Below are 19,752 nucleotides of genomic sequence, written 5' to 3' on the forward strand. Positions count from 1 at the left end.
TTCCAAAGTGAACAAGCTGGATCAGCTGTTCGTGCCACTCACATGTCGGAGTAACATTAGCTAAATACTATGCGCCAATGGAATCAGGCACATTTAAAATATCTACTAATGCGGCAATGGAATCTGGCTATTACCCACGTACCTTTCGATGTTCTTTTACTTTAGTGAAAAAGGTAAAAACATCGATAGTCGCCAAAAACATCGATGCTCCCAAAACATTGATGCTTCGATGCTTTCATCGATTTTTCTCCAGCTCTACTCTGCACTTGAAAACGTGTTTTATTTCAGAAAATTGTTGTTGGATAAACTTAAATTATAATGCGATTCTTTGCTGAGGACACAGCAAGGCCTATAAGAAGCCTTTCAGTTCAAAAGAAATAGCTTAAAAAGGAAAGAAATATTTCACTGGCTATTTGTTTAAGATTCCCACCATGTCCTTATACACGAGAAAAACAGGTGTGACATCTATTTTAAAGACGTTTTCTGGAGAGGATCGCCAACGAGCCAAAGCAGTGGCTGCCAACAAAGTTCGGTTTTCTACTCCCAAGGAAAAGGGCCTCGCAGAATCCGTGCGCGTGGCAGTCGAGGAAGGGAATTTTCATCTGGTGAAGGAGTTTACATACTTTCTCCGTGAAGCAGAACTGACCGTATGTTCTTAAGGCATAATTTTTAAATGTATTGCTATAAATGACTACAACTTCTTGTGCTTTTTAAGGATGACGAAGTTCTGGTCATCATAAAAGATGCAAAACGAATTGTTTACAATTTGACTTCAGATTTTGTTAACATTGTCGAGGCTTTGTTGTCCCTTAATTGGAAGAAACGAAGTTCTGAGATAATCGAAGCTTATACTGAGTTTTGGATTGATATAATGGTGGCCCACAACAGATATTTACCGGTAGGAGTATCTAAATTGATTATTCACTGGATTCCTGGTGACTTGGACGCATCTGAATGGGTTAATGGATGCCCATCGGAATGTACTCGCTCTGAATTAGAACCCATTCATAACGTACTGAATCGTGTATTAACTGCCGTGCCGATGGCTTTTGATGTAGTAATAGATGTCATATCCACTAAATTTCCATATTTCAAAAAGCCAGCCCATGTAACAGCGGGCTATCTGTATAATGTGCTCTGGCTAATCGAGTACAAGCCAATATTTGAAGAACTAATTTTGAAATTGGTTCTGCAAAAGTAAGTGAATAACTACATGAATGTTTTTACGCGTAACTGGTAGAATAACAAAATATAATATTTCGGCTATGTATATATGTAAAAGTGTCTGTTGAACTGTGAAATGAATTTGAAATTTGTTTCAGACTATTCCAAAATAGGTACCATTTTTGGGTGTTAGGCCCGTGACAATCGTTAAAAAGATAAGAATAAAACCGAATTTAGTATCGGGTTTGGTTAGTGTTACGGTTACAACCAATATAACTTTTCCGGATACATCTCCGACCCTATAAAGTATATGCATTCTTGATCAGCATCACTAGGCGAGTCGATCTAGCCATGTTCGTCTGTCCGTTTCTACGAAAACTAGTCTCTCAGTTTTAAAGCTATCTGCGTATCGGACAACTTAAGCATATAGCTCCAATAGGAACAATCAAAGAAAAAAATATATTTAAAAAAATGTACAACAAAATATAAAAAAATATATATAATAAAAACTTCAAGTTTCCGAAGTTTGCTTCCCTTCTTGTTTTAAGAAAACATCAGCAGAACCGGTACCAATGTTTAGGAATCGGTTCCGGCTATTCCGGTTATTAGGAAATCGTTTGGTTACCCTGTTTAAAAGTATTTGACCTTTTTAAATAATTTTGGAAAAATTTTTACTCTAACAACATCTCTACGATTTTTAGACTTTTAGTATTAGATGTTAACGCTCCACGAGACCAAATCGACGTAGAAACTGACGATGGGAATGACAAAACTGAAGCTGAGGAAATGTTTCATATATACAATATAAACGCCGACAATTTGATTAATGCCAGACAGACGGTGAAAAATCCTGTCGTAAAAGCCTTGGATATATGTCTCTTAATGCTGTATAAGTTCTTGGATGGCAAATGTCGCATTAACCAAAACAGCAGCGAACAAGAAAGCTGGACTGCTAATCGGTTATTTAAGATATTACTTTACTTATTTGATGATGTTCTGTTACCCAGCCATAACACCCATCATGTGCAATTCGTCATATTCTATGTGACTAGCATTCGGTTTGCATACTCGGAGGCTTTTCTTAATTTGCTTTGGCAAAAAGTGAAAAATCCCAATGTGTCTGCAATTATTCGCCATTCTGCGGTGGGGTATATAGCTAGCTTTTTAGCCCGCGCAAAGTTTTTGCCACTTAGGTAAGAAAATGTAAGATCGTATCAAATTATAATTTAATAATAACATTTTCCGTTACCTATTTCTAGCTCTGTAATATTCTATTTAAAAGAGTTAACCAAGTGGGCTCATACCTACATAGACGAGTCGGATGAATATAACCAGACTTCCTCATTAAAGGCCAACTTGGTATTCTACTCTGTATGCCAAGCTGTGTTTTATTTAATTGCGTTTCGGGCCACAGATTTGACTGCCAGTTCAAAAGGTATGGCTTAAAATACTTTGTATCCTTATTGCCTGCTTATGCTGTTTTCAATTTATTTTTTTATGGTGTAGAAGATAACATTAGACTTAGAAACCGCACCACATTTTTTTTTGTAATCGGTTTACAGGTTTGCCAGTTTTAATACAATATACCAAAGAAAAACACCTCTTGACGAGGTAAAATCTTAATCTTAATACAAAACAAGAAAGGAAGTAAACTTCGGCAAGCCGAAGTTAATATACCCTTGCAGCTATTGCAAGAATTAAATATTTTTAAAAACATTAAAATTATGATTTACTTGCGTATATGTCTAAAAACATTGAAGCAATGAAGATTTGCAGCTCAATTATTAGGTAGTTATTTTATATAATTTTATTATTTCTATGGGAGCTATATGATATAGTCGTCCTATTTTGATGAAATTTTACCCGTAATTCTGAAATATTTATCCATTACTATATGTCGAAGAACTTATAGAAAAATTTAAAAACACCAAAGTTATAATTTTTTTTTATTTACTTTTATGATTGTTCCTATGGGAGCTATATGCTATAGTCGTCCGATTTTGATAAAATTTAAACCATAATTCTGAAATATTAAACCATTACTAAATGTCGAAGAACTAAAAAAAAAAATTAAAAAACAGCAAAGTTATAATTTTTTTTCATTTATTTTTCCGATTGTTCCTATGGGAGCTATATGCTATAGTCGTCCGATCCGGCTCGTTCCGACTTATATACTACCTGCAATAGAAAGACAACTTTTGGGAAAGTTTCATGCAGATAGCTTAAAAACTGAGAGACTAGTTTGCATATAAACGGACGGACAGACGGACGGACAGACGGACATGGCTAGATCGACTCTACTAGTGATGCTGATCAAGAATATATATACTTTATAGGGTCGGAAACGTCTCCTTCACTGCGTTGCAAACTTCTGACTGAAATTATAATACCCTCTGCAAGGGTATAATTATATTCAACTAAATAATATGCCTTTTTAAATTTTCTAATTTGACCCGCTTCGGCTAAATATTTAAGGGTCTTGCCGACACAGGCATTTGGTCTTGCAGAGTGCCAAAATATAAATGTTAAAAATTGTAGTTGCTACGTACATACGTACAGCTTATTTGATGCAGAGCCTATTTAAGAATGTATTTGGATGCAACTTTTAAACTAAAAGAGCTATCTTAACAATTTCAATGGCTAAAAATAGATTAATATATCTAGTGTAATAAAGGAACATCGTTTATTTCATACGAATAAATCAATGGGTTTATATAACAAAAAACAAAAATTTTCCAATTCTATTAGGTCACATCTTAAATGATGCACTTCATATTTAGTCTTAAATAACACTAGTTTACATCCGAAATACCCCTTAGCCAAAAATACAAATTACTGGATTAAGTGTAAACCACAAAAAAATTTTTCCTTGGGACAGTTTATTTTTTAAAGATTTTTTAAAGTTTTTGTCAGCTGTCTTTTCAATTTTAATTTTTTATCTCGAGTTGTGGCCAACCGATCTTGGTGCATTTTACAAAATTGTAAAACGGCTAATATACCCTTAAAAACTCAAAAAAAAATCCATTGAAAAATCCATATAAATTCTAACTTATTGTTGGTATCCGACTTAATCGGACAAGCTAATCAAGCCAGAAATTCATTGGAAATTCGATTTATTGTGGATTTTTGAAGTTAGGCGTTTTAGTTTTTTTTTTCTGACATCTATTAACAGTAGAAAGTTTGAAAGGTTGGAAAGTTTATTCGGTATTGACATTCGTTGAACAAATATATATATACCAACCACAAATTTTATTTATTTATATAAACTTTTATTGTGAGTGTAAAAAAACAGTATCGCCAAATTCTACAATTGATTTGGTAAGCCTGCATAAAGGACAAATCAGAGAATGAATAAATATATTAAACAATTGTTATAACTGCAAGGGTATAAAAACTTCGACTCGCCGAAGTTTTTTTTTTTTTTTGATTTATATAAAACTTGCAACTTAGCCAGATGGCCTAAACGTCACAAAACTTAATTCCCTTTTTGCAAAAGATTAGTTGCTCTTTCTGCCGGCTTTAAAGCTAAGACCATTTCATTAAGTTTTTCATTTCTGGCTGAATTAAGGATTCGAGGATTTTGGAAGTTAACATCCAATTTGTGTGTTTTTTTTTTTACTATTCATTAAAACAAATAAGTTATATTCTGGGTTCTTATTTTGTTTTGCCAACATCGTTAACGGCGAATTGTAAACTAGATCGGAAGCTAAAATATTAAAAGTATTATAAATATTATTAACTTAATTACTACACCTCCAAATTGTTTTAAAAATTAAACAACAAAATTCATTGAGAATTGTACATTTCTTAAAAACAGCGAAATAGAGTATATTAAATTAACTATGTTTTCTATGGCAGCTATATAAAACTACGAAAAACCCATTGTTTTAGCAGGTATAGGATTAAGACGTCCGATTAGCAACTCTAACAAAAGTAACTCTATAAGTACTTAATAAAGACGACAAAAATATACTCGCAAACGGTATAAAAACATATATGCTGATCATAGTTATATAAAGGTAGTTTTGGCAATATATTCTATATATTTACAAGTATTAAAATGAGGCAATTTAAAAATTAGTTAAAATGTTTTCTTATATATTTTAGTCCGATTTGTAGATAGCTGGCATATCCGAGCCGACATATCAGCGCGTTTGTTTGTTTTTAAAATAGCAACACGTAAAGCTATCAAAAACATTTTGAAAATTCCTTAGATCAGACGATTTCCAAATTATGTATTTCAGAAAAAACATTTCTGGTTTAAGCAGAAAGGGAATATATATACATACTTCGGCTCGCCGAAACTAGCTTTTTTTTTCTTGTTATTTATGGATTTACAAATATATTTTTCACCAAAGGAAAATTCCTCAAGCGCATTGAAAGTTTAATATCCGACTCGATATATTCGTCATCGTCACATCCAAGAAGCTCTACCATTTTAAGCAAAAATTGATTTGATTTTTGAAAATTCCAAATCGGTTCAAAATGGAAATTACTGTTTTTCAAATTTTCGCCAGTATGACAACCAAACATTTCCTTGAGCCAGGGTTTTTAAAATTACCTTTCCTTCAGCAACGTACCGAATATTGAATCTTGAGAAAATATTTAAAATTAACGCAATTAACTGAAAATAGTGTAAAATCATAGCAATAAAACCCTTCCCAAATATGTAAGTCCATCAATTTTGAGAGAAATCATTTTTCCTTCAAGATCTTTTCCATTTTTTTATATGCATATCTGCCCTTACAATTACGTCGAACAATTATCTCGAACATTCTGTGGGTCTATCAAATGTTCTCAGCCTATACCTCGGATTATGAATTTTCCGAAAACCAATATCGTTCATTAGGGAAAATGGTCGTCCGTATACTGTACATAGTAGAGCACACGCGTCCTTAACGTCAGTTTTAGTTAAAAACTGACGTAGTGAAAAACTGATCAATCCGTGTAACAACAGCTTCCTTTGGCTTTCCCTCGGTTCTAAGAATGTGTGAAATTTTTAGAAACTTCGAATTTCATTATTATTTACTTCCTTTTCACACAAAGTGCACTGACTTAAATTTTGTGTTTTGTCGAACTTGAAAAATTTACGGTACGGGTTTGCTTTTGGCCGTGGCACTGCAACTTTTAATAACGTAACCGAAACGTGAATGAAATGGAGTAAGATGTAAGCGTGTATAAAAAGAAGCAAGAAAATCCGTTGCGCCAATTATCTTAAAAACAACGAAGTTATTCAAATTTTTATGTTTTATATCCTCAAAATGGTATTTTAATATTAGTCAGAAGGACTTGTTCCCTACCCTAACAGCATCATTAGGAGTGTCAACCTAGCCATGTCCGATTGTTTTTCCACTCGTTTCTACGCAAACTAGCCCATTAATTTTAAAACTATTAGTAGAAGTTGAAACGAGTCGGATCTGACGACTATATCATAGAGCTCCCATGGGAACAATCGGAAAAACATATGAATGAACTATAACTCGGCTGTTTTTCGATTGATTTAAATACACTTCGATACAAAGTACTGGTTTATTGTTTCAGAATAACGGTTCTAATTTTGTCAAACAAAAACACCTCTTAGCGAGGTGAAAAGAGTCGTGACGATCGATTCTTCAACATAAAAGATATCAAATTTTGTGACGCAAAATGAAAAAGCATTCGGCTAACTAAATACACTTTTTAGACGTTCCCATTCATCACGCTGAGTAAAAAATACCTGTGTAGGCAAAAACCTGGATGAAGCGGTCCGAATGGAAACATTTAAAAAGTGTATTTATTTAGGTATTGCACACAAAAAAGAATTATCCCTTTATAATTTAAAACATCCGACTTTCCGCTCTTTTTATAGAATGGAATAATAAAAGAATGTTTCCAGATAGTTGGACCAACTGATGTTGAGGTAGACAATTGAAACATTTAAAGAATCGGTTATCAAATAGTTGGGGCACAAAGCCCGTCCGGATGTGGAGAGTATGTTGGTGTTGTGGTCATCAATTCCCTTAGAAGAGAACTTTCTGTTTCTTTGTTTCTTTGTTTCTTTGAAGACTAAAATATGTTCATTAAAGGCAGAGGAGTCAGCGAACAGCCTAGGTAACTTCATATTAAGTCCCCTTACATTTTGATAGGTTAGAAATATAGAAGAGTTCACTTTTTTGGAACAAACTCTAAAATCGGAGGCCTATTATTATTTCTTTACCTGTTAGGAACAAATTCTTTTATTATTAGTTCCTCATCAGGCCAAAGACTTTTATAATTTAAAACATTTAAAGGTTCTGGAGGAACAGATATTTTAAAAGAGGATATCTTGTGAGCGTATGACAATTTTATTTAATTTAATTTTTCCGCTTAGGTGACTCACTTAGCAGTTTTTTACTACTAAATGGTTCACTTACCGCGTTGAACCCTTCAGTAAGTTGTTTTAATACTCCAAAAAGATTGTTAAAACCGCGTGTAAATCCAAAAGCGGGAGAGCGCAAGAGACAATCTTTTCTATTGACTGATCGTGGCTTGTGAAACACTTAGAACTATGTTCTATGTACTATGTACACATAGGCGCGAGAAGTAGAGCGGGAGGAAGAAAATAAAATGTTACAAAAAGTTTCTCGTGCAATGTTAAAAAAACAATCACTAGGAGCACTGGCAAATCATGCACAAGAGAATGAAATTACCATTACAGTGCCCAGGGATAAGACAACTTAAAATAAAAGTCTTAAAACTCTAATAGTAGGGAGAGTAACCGCGGGAGAGCGTCTAGTTCCTCCTTTGGAGGAACTATAGCTCTACACTGGCAGAAATTACTAACGACTTATTGACGTGAACACATATTATTAGGGCATATATTTATATATTATTAGGGTTATATTTATAAATAATAACAATACATAATACTTTAATTTTTTTGTTCGAGTCATAACTATTTATATTTTGTTTAAATGCATTAATAATTTATCACTATTATTTTGCTCAATAAATTGATATAACCTGGTGATTTTATGGCAACGAAAATTTCATTTAGATTGTAGGTAGTGTAGGTAGAATAGTGCTGAATAGCATGGAAAATATTTTTTCCCATACCTCGTATTTTCGTCTGGGCCAAAAAAGTTATTTTAATTACTGGCTTATTTTTTCCGTCTTTAGATTTGGCAATCGTTTCAAAAGACTCCGGGTTTAAAAGATTTCGAAACTATTTGGCATGGGTTCCAGCTGTAAAAGCATAGTGCTTTCCACTTCTAATATTTATGTAGGTTACACCTGCTTTAGGATTTCCCACTTCTCCCGCTTGAATTGTCACTCCCGCATAGACTGAAGAAATAAGCTTATGTATCGACGCAATCACCCAATCGTGATCTGGAAGTTTTACCTTGTGCTCCAAATGCAATAAGAGCGGGGCTTGCTTGGTGACTGTAGTAAGGGCAATTTGAACTTTGGCTTTGTGATCTTGTGACAAGAAAAACACTTAAGTTTGACCGAAAACTGAAGCCAAGCTTTCAAGAAATGGAAAGCTTTCTTATGGAAATCAGTCGAAAACAGTCTTTTTCACTTCATCATTGAGAACTGTCAATGTCTTCACGGTGCTTATTATGTTGGTGCGTCGCAATCCATTCGCAGCACTTCCGAACATAGCTATTTCTTAAATAGTTTTGTGTAAAAGAGGCTGGTCATCTCGTAATGAAAATCTTTGAGACATTTTCAACTGCAGAATTTCAATTCTTTGATCAGAGCAATCAAATTTGCCTTTTTTTTACCCTGTATCGCTCATGGGCTTCGCCACCTTTTTTTTTTTTAAGTGCTTTGTCAATATTTCTTCCTTTGTTTGCAGCAGCTCTTTTTCGATTTCGGTCCTCTGAGCTAATTTGCCTTTTCCTGAGCAGGCTTTGCGTAAACTTTATCCTTTTCGGGCAGTTAAAGGCTTTTTCTGAAAAGTATAGTGAATATACGCGCAAAGTTAACAATTTTCTCAAAAGCGAAATTCAGTTGTCTTGGTGAAATACTTTGTTTAAAGGGCTTCTACACTCTTCTGCAATCTCGATGGGAAAAACTTTGGAAAGGCCTGACACGACGTCTGCAAAAAAGATGAGCTGTGCATAGCTCAAGACGAGGCAAAATTTTCGTCTTGAGGGGAGCTACTTTAGATTTGCCGGTCATGAAAGTCATTTTAAACCTTTAGTACGAACGTAGATGAACGTATTTTAGTCTCAGCGAAACCATATATTTGGATCGGGACTTGCGGATCTATGTGGACGAAAAGCTTTCCTCGATGTTGGCAACTATATCGGTAGCGACTCGTCCCAATCTTACTTTCGAAGTTAAAGTTTCTGCAACACCTTTGCCTTTGTGATAAAATGACACAACAGGCCAAGTGTCCACGTATCCCAGAAAAGGTTAACCACACTGCCTGTAGTGTACCTTCATGTCCACCCTTGATGCGAGATACCTCAACACATGTTTGATGGGTCCTGATTTCACTGAGCCAGTTTAGAAACCGAATGCAAAATGTTTGGCAGCAGATTGATACATTGCTGGGTCAATCTTCTTGCACTGCTCATTTGTGCAAATCAGCTGAAATCCTGCATACAAAGGTGTAGCCGCCTGCCCGCAATTCTCAATACCATGTGCTTGCAATAAATTCTTATATATTGCGAATGGCCCAAAGTATCGTCTACATAGACAAGGATTAGCGAGGCACGGTTCCTTCTCACCAGCAATGATGCCGAGCTTTACCAGGACACTTTTGAGCCTTGAGAAGCAAACTCTTCTCTGGATATCTGTGATCGGTAAATCCCTACAGTAGCTTCATGTATACCGTCTCGTTGAGGTCGCTCTTTAAATGCGTTGTACAAACGTCCATTTCATGTAGATAAAGTTTGAGCTCTGCCGCCAATGCCAATAAAGCTGACACTCTCCAGTCTGCAAACTGGGGAAAAAGATTCCTGGTAGTTGAAACCGTACTGCTGGTGGCATCCTTTTGCAACCAGTCGCGCCTTGAAACGCTCTGTTTGGCCATCGTTGTCTTGATTTACATTGAGAACCCATTTGCATTCGAATCATATCATGATCCGAAGCCTTCGTGGCACTGATGCGTACGAACACTCATTGCTTCCTTGTATGTTCCTGGAATCGGGATGACTCTTGAAACTAAGGACCCTTGGATTTTGAACTGCTTTTTGGAACTACAAGGGTCTCCAGTCTGGATAAGCTTTGGCCGACCTGACCCAACAAGTGTTTCTTTTACATCGTCGTCCGCATCTTTCTTATCCTCGTCCTCATCCTTAGAATCAACATCCTTGACGTCCTAAAACTCGCCCTTTTCTGCATGCATTATCACATTTATCGGTACTCTCACTAGAGCTGTCATCCTCACCAGATTTGCTCGAGCCGTTGCCACCAATCATATCGGTCCCTCAAAAAGGCCGAAAATGGCCTTATTACCGTCAGCGCCACATCACGTTTCTCAACCACAGGCCGAGCAGTTAAACTGCAACTGCAATTAGACGATTACCAGCTTCTTATCGGTCCATGCTTCCATGGGTGTCATGCAATTGACAGCTCTGGTTGGATACCGATTTCGCAAGTACGCTACAGTAAGGAATTTCAGCTTCCTTTCAGCTTGGCGCTCGACCAGACTCTTGAACTCCTTCTTCCTGCGCAAGAAGTACACGAAATTCCTCATGGACTTGTTGTCAATGGAAGTCAGGAAATACTTTGATCCCACCAGTGATTGTGTGGGAAACGGACCGCACAGATATGCATGCATCAGATCTAACAACTCCATGGCTCTGGAGGAGGTGGTGGCTGCTGGAACGGCTGTAAGTGGATCTTTCTGAGCATGCAGGTCTTGGACTTGACAATCTGCGGAAAAATCTTGTTTTCCATGCTATGCTTCATTCCCTTGGAAACAGTTTCCCTCAGATTGGCGAAATTGAAGAAATCTCTTGTGCAATAAAATTCCATTAGCAGCAGTAGCTATTTTTATACCCGCAAGGGTATATAATTTTAGTCATTATATTATAATTTCAGTCAGAATTTTGCAACGCAGTGAAGGAGACATTTCCGACCGTATAAAATATATATATTTTTTATCAGCACCGCTAGGAGAGTCTATCTAGCCATGTCCGTCTGTCCGTCCGTTTCTACGCAAACTAGTCTCTCAGTTTTAGCCTAATGCTATAGTCGTCCGATGTTGATGAAATTTAAACCGTAATTCTGAAATATTTAACCATTACTATATGTCGAAGAACTAAAAAAAAATATATAAAAACGCAAAGCTATAAATTTTTTTTTTTTAATTTTCCGATTGTTCCTATGAGAGATAAATGCTATAGTCGTCCGATCCGGCTCGTTCCGACTTATGTATTAGCTGCAATAGAAAGACAACTTTTGAGAAAGTTTCATGCTGATAGCTTTAAAACTGAGTGACTAGTTTGCGTAGAAACGGACGGACAGACGGACGGACAGTCGGGCATGGCTAGATCGACTCTCCTAGTGATGCTGATCAAGAATATATATACTTTATAGGGTCGGAAATGTCTCCTTCACTGCGTTGCAAACTTCTGACTAAAATTACAATACCCTCTGTCAGGGTATAATAAAAACCTCATACAAAGAACAGGAAATGTTGAAATTTGTGTAGCAAATTCCCCACCTCTGCATAGCCCGTCAAACGGAACGGTAGAACGTTTTCGTTGTACGTTAGCCGAAATAGCTCGTTGCCTAAAAATATACTAAAATCTCCAACGAACTATAAATAGAAATTAAAAAACACAGAAGGCTCAGGAAAGACCCTAATACCACATAAACAAAGACAGGGCTTACAAAAGTTTCCAGGTAGGAGAAACAAATAAACGGTTAGGAAACAAATCAGCACCACTTTGTTCCGAGGAATCCGTTGAGTCGGACCTGGGTACAACGGTTTTAACAAAGGGTAGTGGTCCAAAGGGCAACCTTAGATAGATTGAGAAAAATTAGTATCAACCAATTCTCTAGTACTCTTCGACTTCGAAAAAATTCATACACTAGTAGACACAATAAAAATACAACATAGACAGGGTCGTAGTATTAACAGCGGAGAAGAGAGCAGGGAAGAGAGTAAAGGACTAGAATACATCCGACGCAGTTGCCTAGCAACATTAATATAATAAGCCTAGGCGCAAACAAAAACAAATAGATTACTCGATAAGTAGAAGGGAGGGAGGAGAGCGGAGAAGAGAGCAGGGAAGAGAGTAAAGGACTAGAATACATCCGACGCAGTTGCCTAGCAACATTGCCGAAAGAGCAGTAGAGCCAGAGCGTAGAAGTTGCCAAAAAACGGGGAGCGCGAGAGGGCATCGAAAAGCGAACGTGTCAAGGAGGAGTTGCTGTTGCCAAACAGAGAAAAGAGAGCCCCGCACGCGCCAAGAAGTTCACCACTGCGACTGCGCAGCGAGTAAAATGGTGAGATCGGAAGGGCCAAGGGTACGAGAGAGAAGATGCCAAAAAATAATTTGAGACTTTCAAGCGCGAGCATCGGAGTCGAGTAGCATAGAGTAAGAAATGTACAGAGGCACCATTTGCTCTGCCGCACTCTCGAGTGACTTTTCCAGTGATGCCACCTAGACTAAAACAGGGGAAATTTTCAGTCTCTCACGGTTCGATTCGAACTTGTAATTCGGTCTCGCGTTGAGTTTCTGCATCTGAACTGCTCGCTCCCATTGCTAAGGGCGGGTGCGAGCAGTGCAGTTGCAAGTTCGCTGCGGGACCGAATTGCAAGTTCGAATCAAAAACTGAAAAGTGGGGGGGGGGGGGAAATCAAGGCTAGCTTCGAACATGGCTCTTAGCAGAGCTTGGGTAGAGGTCCGGGCAGAGCAATTGGTGCCTCTATATATTTCTTACTCTAGGCGAGTAGTAGTACGTGGGCATAGAGTAAGAAATGTATAGAGGCACCATTTGCTCTGCCGCTCTCTCGAGTGACTTTTCCAGTGATGCCACCTAGACTAAAACAGGGGAAATTTTCAGTCTCTCACGGTTCGATTCGAACCTTTAATTCGGTCCCGCGGTGAGTTTCTGCATCTGAACTGCTCGCTCCCATTGCCAAGGGCTGGTGCGAGCAGTGCAGTTGCAAATTCACCATGGGACCGAATTGCAAGTTCGATCCAAAAACTGAAAAGTGGGGTGGGAAATCAAGGTTAGCTTCGAACATGGCTCTCAGCAGAGCTTGGGCAGAGGTCCGGGCAGAGCAAATGGTGCCTCTATACATTTCTTACTCTATGACGTGGGACGACGGGAAAAATTTATATTTAAGCGAGACCACGCGGTTCTAGTCGGTAAGCGAAACAGTACAGTCGATCAGAGTTTTTACTGTTGCTGTGAGGAACATTAAAAAATCTAAAAAAAATAGACAACGAATTTTGTGACGTTAATTTGAACGAAACAAGAAGGGCGAAAGAAGCCTGTATAAGATACAAATACTGAATTAAAATTTTGATAGAGAGTGTGTAACTATAACAAACGATAATAATCCTTACCCAAAAATTGGCACACAATTTCAATTAATATACCGGTTGTAAACCAAGCTTTTCGTAGATTATAATCAAGCCCAGCTTTATCGTAGTTATTAACAAAATGCTAGGGCTCTCCCGATTAATATTGCAATTAGTAGTAAAACAAAGGGTTCGCCCGAGTTTTATCGTAATTAGTAGTAAAACACAGGGTTCGCCCGAGTTTTAACATAACTAGTAGCGATCCAGGGTTCGCCCGAGTTTTATCGTAATTAATAATAAAACCCAGGTGCTCGCCCGAGTTTCACCGGTGTTATTAATACACACAGGGTTCGCCGTAACTTTACCGTAATTAGTAGAAAAACCCAGTGACTCGCCAGAATTTATTGTAATTAGTAAAAAAAACCGAGGGGTTCGCCAGAGTTTTACCGTAATTAAACCCTGCCTCGACAGAATTTTATCGTAGTTACTGATAGAGTTTTACCATAGCTGGTTACCAAGCCCAGGGTCCGCCAGAGCTAGTTAACAGACCCTGAGCCTGAACCACGTATCCGGTTTGGTTTCCCCTCCTTAGTCTAAATACCATGCCTAAAAACTCACTCATATCGCCCACTGTAAATTTATAAAAATTTTGTCGAGACCCAAGACAACCCCTGAAACCCCTGGCTGAGAAAACATCCTTACAAATGGCGCCCGAGCATGGACAGATGTGGGTCTGAATCACGTATCCTCCGGCTTGGTTTCCCCTCCTTAGTCAAAAGACCATGCCTAAAAACTTATTCAGTTAACACACATCGTCCACTGTAAATCTATAAATATTTTATGGAGGCCCTAGCCAACCCCTGAACATATCGCGGCTGGACAAATACCCTTCACTGTGAATAAATAAAGTTCAGACAATTGCAGTTAATACAGGATGAACATAATCAGATAGACATCAACAGCAAGAGCCAAACTGAATTTAAGCTTCTGTCCCAGCAAGTAAACCCCATTAGCAAGTCAGTTAAGATAGACTCAGACCACTTGTATGAGTCAGTTCTTGCAAAAAATAGAGCAGTAATAACTGAATTCGAAAATTTAATTACAGCCATAAATTTAGCAAAGATAAATTTGTTGAGCCCGCTAAGAGATATAACGAATAAATCCCTTACAAATGAATAACGCTATGCAATGTCGTAGACCGCGCCCGAAGGATCCCGCTCTCTATCACCCCGACTTCTATGCCCAACCAGCCCCCTGCAGCCACTAGCTTCAAACGTTTCAGAGACCAAGCTGAAGAAAACTACCGCAGTGTTGCGAATTTTAATTATTAAGTTACTACACCTATCAGCTTACAAGCAGCAAGGTGCTACTAGTAGTAATAAAATTAATTGAGCCAACAGTTTCAGTAGCTGATATCACTGAAGGCCCTAAAGAACAAGGTTTCGACGTTAGGTTTCCTATGAATGTAGTCAACAGGGCTAAAATCCCGCTACCTTTACTTAAAATTGATCTAGGGCCTGAGAACACACACTCTAAGAAATATTAAGTTCACCCAATAAACAAACTTCAGTATCATCTTCATCGCAGAATTACCATCACAAAAGAAGCAGACGTGTTTAGCGCGCAAAATGACAGAAATATGGACACTGCCAATTACAGGGTAGGCAAGCGCAATCAACCAGCTACTGCCTAGTATACTACTCAATCCAACTTTTGTATACCTTCTACAACCACCCCTGCCGTCTCCTTTGTCAATTTTCTTCGTTACCTATCAGCCAGGACCTCTCATCCCGAAATAATATGAAATTTCCAACTTTTGCAACTGTTAGCAGATCAACCAACATTTCTATAGTTATTTTATAACTACACACATTGTTTTATTTGGATTGAGATCGTTCGAAAGGAATATTTAGTTTCCCTACATTCTAGCAAGTGTACTTTTTTAGTTTTATGGCCATTTTTGTTAAATCAATTGACTTTTAAAAGGTTTTTTTTCAAATGTATCATATCAGGATTACGATTCCGGGCTTTGCTGTAAGCATTTGCGTAACTGACATATAATTTTTTCTTTATAGATTTGCTCTTTCTTCAGTCCCTTCAACTATCCCGCCTTGCTATGTGTCAATTGAATCCTCTGCGATACTGTTTATCCCCAGTTGCCACTGCCTTCGCTGGCGTAACAAGGACTTACCAGCTTGCGTATTGTCATACTGTTTTAGAACGCAACGCTAGGCGTAAGCTAGCCACAGTTTACGGTCATGACAAATCAATGCCTGAGGAGACAGTCGAAACTTTTTTTCCTTTCGATCCTTATTTGCTAAAAATGTAAGTATTCATCAGAGTGGCCCACAAAAAAAAATTGCGCTTTAATATTGTGTATTTTTCTAATTTTTTTTTATTACATAGCCCCAACATTGCGGTTTTATGTATTTTTAGAACGCGCAATAGGCCGAAGAGCGCTGGTAGAAGATGAGCATTTTTATCGAAAAATCATGTTCTCAGTTGAAGCTCATTTCCGCCTCGGCGGGTACGTCAATAAACAGAATTGCCGCATTTGGGGCTCCGAAACCCCTCATGTCGTCAAGACAATGCATTCACAAGATTGACTGTTTGCTGCGGTATGTGGTCAAGCGGTATCACTGGCCCGTTGTTCTTCACAAACAGATCATGAGTCGCCGTAACCGTCAATTAAGACCGCTAGTGCGAAAGATTTTTTCTAGTTCCAAAAGGAAGACGAAGACATCGCTTCGTGCCACACAGCCTACTTTGCAGTCGAAATTCAGCGTCGTACTTTCGAAAATTGAAGAATACCGCCTCGCGGCTGAGACTTGAACCCGTTGGAATATTTTGTGTGGGGGCCATCAATTTTTAGTGCTGTGCCAACCATCCCGGGAAGTCGCCATTAAGGTCTATACCATCGAAAATGAGCTCAAAAATTGGGTAGGTCGGATAATAAAAATGAAGTGGACATCACCTAAAATAAACCGCACTGTTGGCGCTATTCAATAAACAAAACTTATTTTTATTATAGCCATTTTAAAACGCAACTTGTTCTTGTGCCACCTTGTATAACTTCCTCATAACACTTAAACATCTTTTTTTCTTTTTTAAGATCTAACCAGTATATTGAAGACAACTATATGGCTTACCAGAGTAATGAAACAGAAGACAATGTGGATAGGACCGCCAAAAACCTCCTTTCTCGAAAACGTGGTGACTCAGAATTGTGCGAAGAAGACGATTTTATTACAACGGATAAACGCCAGAAGCATTTGGAAATGTCTAAAACCGAAGAGCTTGACAAACAATTTCATTGCGGGCCTTAACACCTATTTTAAAATGTCCAGCTTTTATTAATTAAAAATACATTTTCATTTTACGTATCATTTCAACTGGGAATTGTTTTTACCTGCGTCATAATTTAAAAAAACATTTTCGTTTAAGCTATCACACTAACTTACAAATTTAAATTGATCGAATCCTCCAAAGCTTGATTTTTCGGTGCAGATCGACTCCCTGATTCAAAAGATTATACACAACATTTTTTGTATGGTACCATTTTTTTTTAAGTGTAAACCTTTTACAACTGTTTTCATGCAAAATTGATTTTTTATTTAGGTTCTGCTTAACTGATTTTCGTCACCGTCATATTATATCATTATTTTATTTTCCAATAAGGATAGGTTTCCTAATATAAATGATAGAGCTCAACAGAGTTTGACAAATTTCTAAAACTGAAGTTCCTACAACATAAATTAATTCTTAAAAAATACACGCATGGCAACCGAAAATAATTTGATCACTTTATTTTGAAGATGGAACATTAACAAATCTAACAAGGGCGGCCTTAACTCAAAACTGGGAGGAGTTAACCTGACTACGGTCACCGGGAATCCGGCCGGCGGAATCCGATCCGGCTGCCTAAAAGTGCGGCATCAGCATCTTGGCCGAACGATGGAGTGTCGAGCCGCAGACTTTTTCTACCCTTGCAGAAGGTATTTTAATTTCAGTCAGAAGTTTACAACGCAGTGAAGGAGACCCTATAAAGTATATATATTCTTGATCAGCATCACTATGAGAGTCGATCTAGCCATGCTCGTCGGTCCGTGCGTTTCTACGCAAACTAGTCTCTCAGTTTTAAAGCTATCAGCATGAAACTTTCTCAAAAGTTGTCTTTCTATTGCAGCTAATACATAAGTCGGAACGAGCCGGATCGGACGACTATAGCATTTATCTCCCATAGGACCAATCGGAAAAATAAATAAAAAAAAATTATAACTTTGCTTTTTATATTTTTTTAGTTCTTCGACATGTAATAATTGTTAAATATTTTAGAATTACGGTTTAAATTTAATCAACATCGGACGACTATAGCATTAGGCTCCCATAGAATCAATAAAAATAAATAAACAATTTATTTTGTAATGTAACTTTTCAATTTTTTAATTTTTTTTTTAATTCTGTTTGACATATTATAAATTTGACAGTTCAGAATCACGCTTTTTATTTTATTAAAATCGGAAAACGGTATCATATAGCTGCCATAGGAAATTTCGAATTTTATGCGTATATGCTTAAAGCATATGATGATTTTTGGCTTAATTATTCAATCGTTCGATATCGTTTTCCGGTTTTAACAAATAAATAAAAGCATAGTTCTGAATAATTAAACTATTATTATATTATATTAAATTTAAAACAAAATTGAAAAATAAAGAATTTAAAATTTGTTTCATACATATTTTCTATTACTACAGTTATTATCGGGTTGTCCGACTTTAACCAAAATTAAACCGTAATTCTAAAATCATATATATATCTCAACCCGACTACGGGCATTTTTTATTACGGAATTCCTAGAAAGAATTCGACAAAAAACTGTTAAAAGTCGTTTCTAAAAACATTACGCAATCGTCGTAAAGTAAACCTGGAATAACTTCAAGTTACAGTAAAAAAATTCAAAATTCAGTAACAAATTCAAAATATTAACTTCCAGTTATAGTGAAAAAAATAGAAAAATTCCAGTTAAATGCTACAAAATTAACTTGAAAAAACTTCACTTACGTAAAATTAAAAAAAAAAAAACTTGGAAGGACTTTCAATGAGACAGTCGGTCTGGATTTCCTAAAGGAGATAAAAGCTACAATTAGTTTAGTAAAAAATATAGAATATAAGAACGGAGACCCCTTCAATTTGCTGAATTTAAGGATGTACATTTTGTTTAAGTTAATATGTACCGAAGGTCATTAAAAATGATTTTCTAAATGTTATCCGCATTGCGGACCCCCAGTCCCTGCCGTATAACATAAACATGGTTGGCACAATCCCAACGGATGAGAAACCTATTTTTTCAAAAATATACCCCTACCCTCAGGTATTATAGGATTTAATCAATGCGGAAGTTAAACAACTCTTGCTGATGGCATTATCGAGACCATCAAATCACACTACAAAAAAAATCTATCTGGGTTGTAGATAAAAAGGGTTGTTGACAAAGATGGCAAAAAAAGGCTGGTTATTGATTTTAGGAAACTAAATAAACAAGAAAGGAAGCAAACTTCGGCAAGCCGAAGTCCATATACCCTTGCAAAAACTAAATATTCTTGAAAACTTTAAATTATGATTTACTTGCGTATATGTTTAAAAACATTGATGCTATTATGATTGCAGCTTAATTATTCGATAGTTCCTATGGCAGCTATAGATATCGTTTTCCGATTTTAATAAAGTTCAGAAACAACTGTCAAATTAATAATAAGTCAAACAGAATTTAAAAAAATTACAAAATTGAAAAGTTACATTACAAAATAAAATTGTTTATGTATTTTTATTGATTCTATGGGAGCCTAATGCTATAGTCGTCCGATGTTGATGAAATTTAAACCGTAATTCTGAAATATTTAACCATTACTATATGTCGAAGAACTAAAAAAAAATATATAAAAACGCAAAGCTATAAATTTTTTTTTTTTAATTTTCCGATTGTTCCTATGAGAGATAAATGCTATAGTCGTCCGATCCGGCTCGTTCCGACTTATGTATTAGCTGCAATAGAAAGACAACTTTGAGAAAGTTTCATGCTGATAGCTTTAAAACTGAGTGACTAGTTTGCGTAGAAACGGACGGACAGACG

The 19,752-nt window shown here is 36.8% G+C and overlaps 1 protein-coding gene across 2 annotated transcripts; it reads left to right on the top strand.

The window, feature by feature from the left end:
* The first annotated feature begins 226 nt into the window (after positions 1-226).
* On the top strand, positions 227-17,054 carry LOC128265022 (RNA polymerase I-specific transcription initiation factor RRN3-like). 2 transcript variants are annotated; one of them, XM_053000789.1, is made up of 6 exons: positions 227-647; positions 716-1,197; positions 1,866-2,357; positions 2,424-2,599; positions 15,695-15,944; positions 16,732-17,054. In XM_053000789.1, the coding sequence occupies exons 1-6, from the start codon at positions 432-434 to the stop codon at positions 16,943-16,945; spliced, it is 1,830 nt and encodes a 609-aa protein (XP_052856749.1). In that variant the 5' UTR covers positions 227-431; the 3' UTR covers positions 16,946-17,054. The 2 variants fall into 2 exon arrangements, with proteins under 2 accessions (XP_052856749.1, XP_052856750.1); XM_053000790.1 differs by lacking the exon at positions 716-1,197 and having other exon boundaries at positions 512-647.
* Positions 17,055-19,752: the final 2,698 nt, after the last annotated feature.

This window comes from Drosophila gunungcola, unplaced genomic scaffold (genome assembly GCF_025200985.1).
Source record: "Drosophila gunungcola strain Sukarami unplaced genomic scaffold, Dgunungcola_SK_2 000089F, whole genome shotgun sequence".
Classification (NCBI taxonomy): domain Eukaryota; kingdom Metazoa; phylum Arthropoda; class Insecta; order Diptera; family Drosophilidae; genus Drosophila; species Drosophila gunungcola.

Excerpts from the sequence above, each read along its gene's own strand:
- LOC128265022 (XM_053000789.1), top strand. The coding sequence starts at position 432 with ATGTCCTTATACACGAGAAAAACAGGTGTGACATCTATTTTAAAGACG. Across the intron at positions 1,198-1,865 it reads TTGAAATTGGTTCTGCAAAA|ACTTTTAGTATTAGATGTTA; the intron begins GTAAGTGAATAA and ends TACGATTTTTAG. Across the intron at positions 15,945-16,731 it reads GATCCTTATTTGCTAAAAAT|ATCTAACCAGTATATTGAAG; the intron begins GTAAGTATTCAT and ends TTCTTTTTTAAG.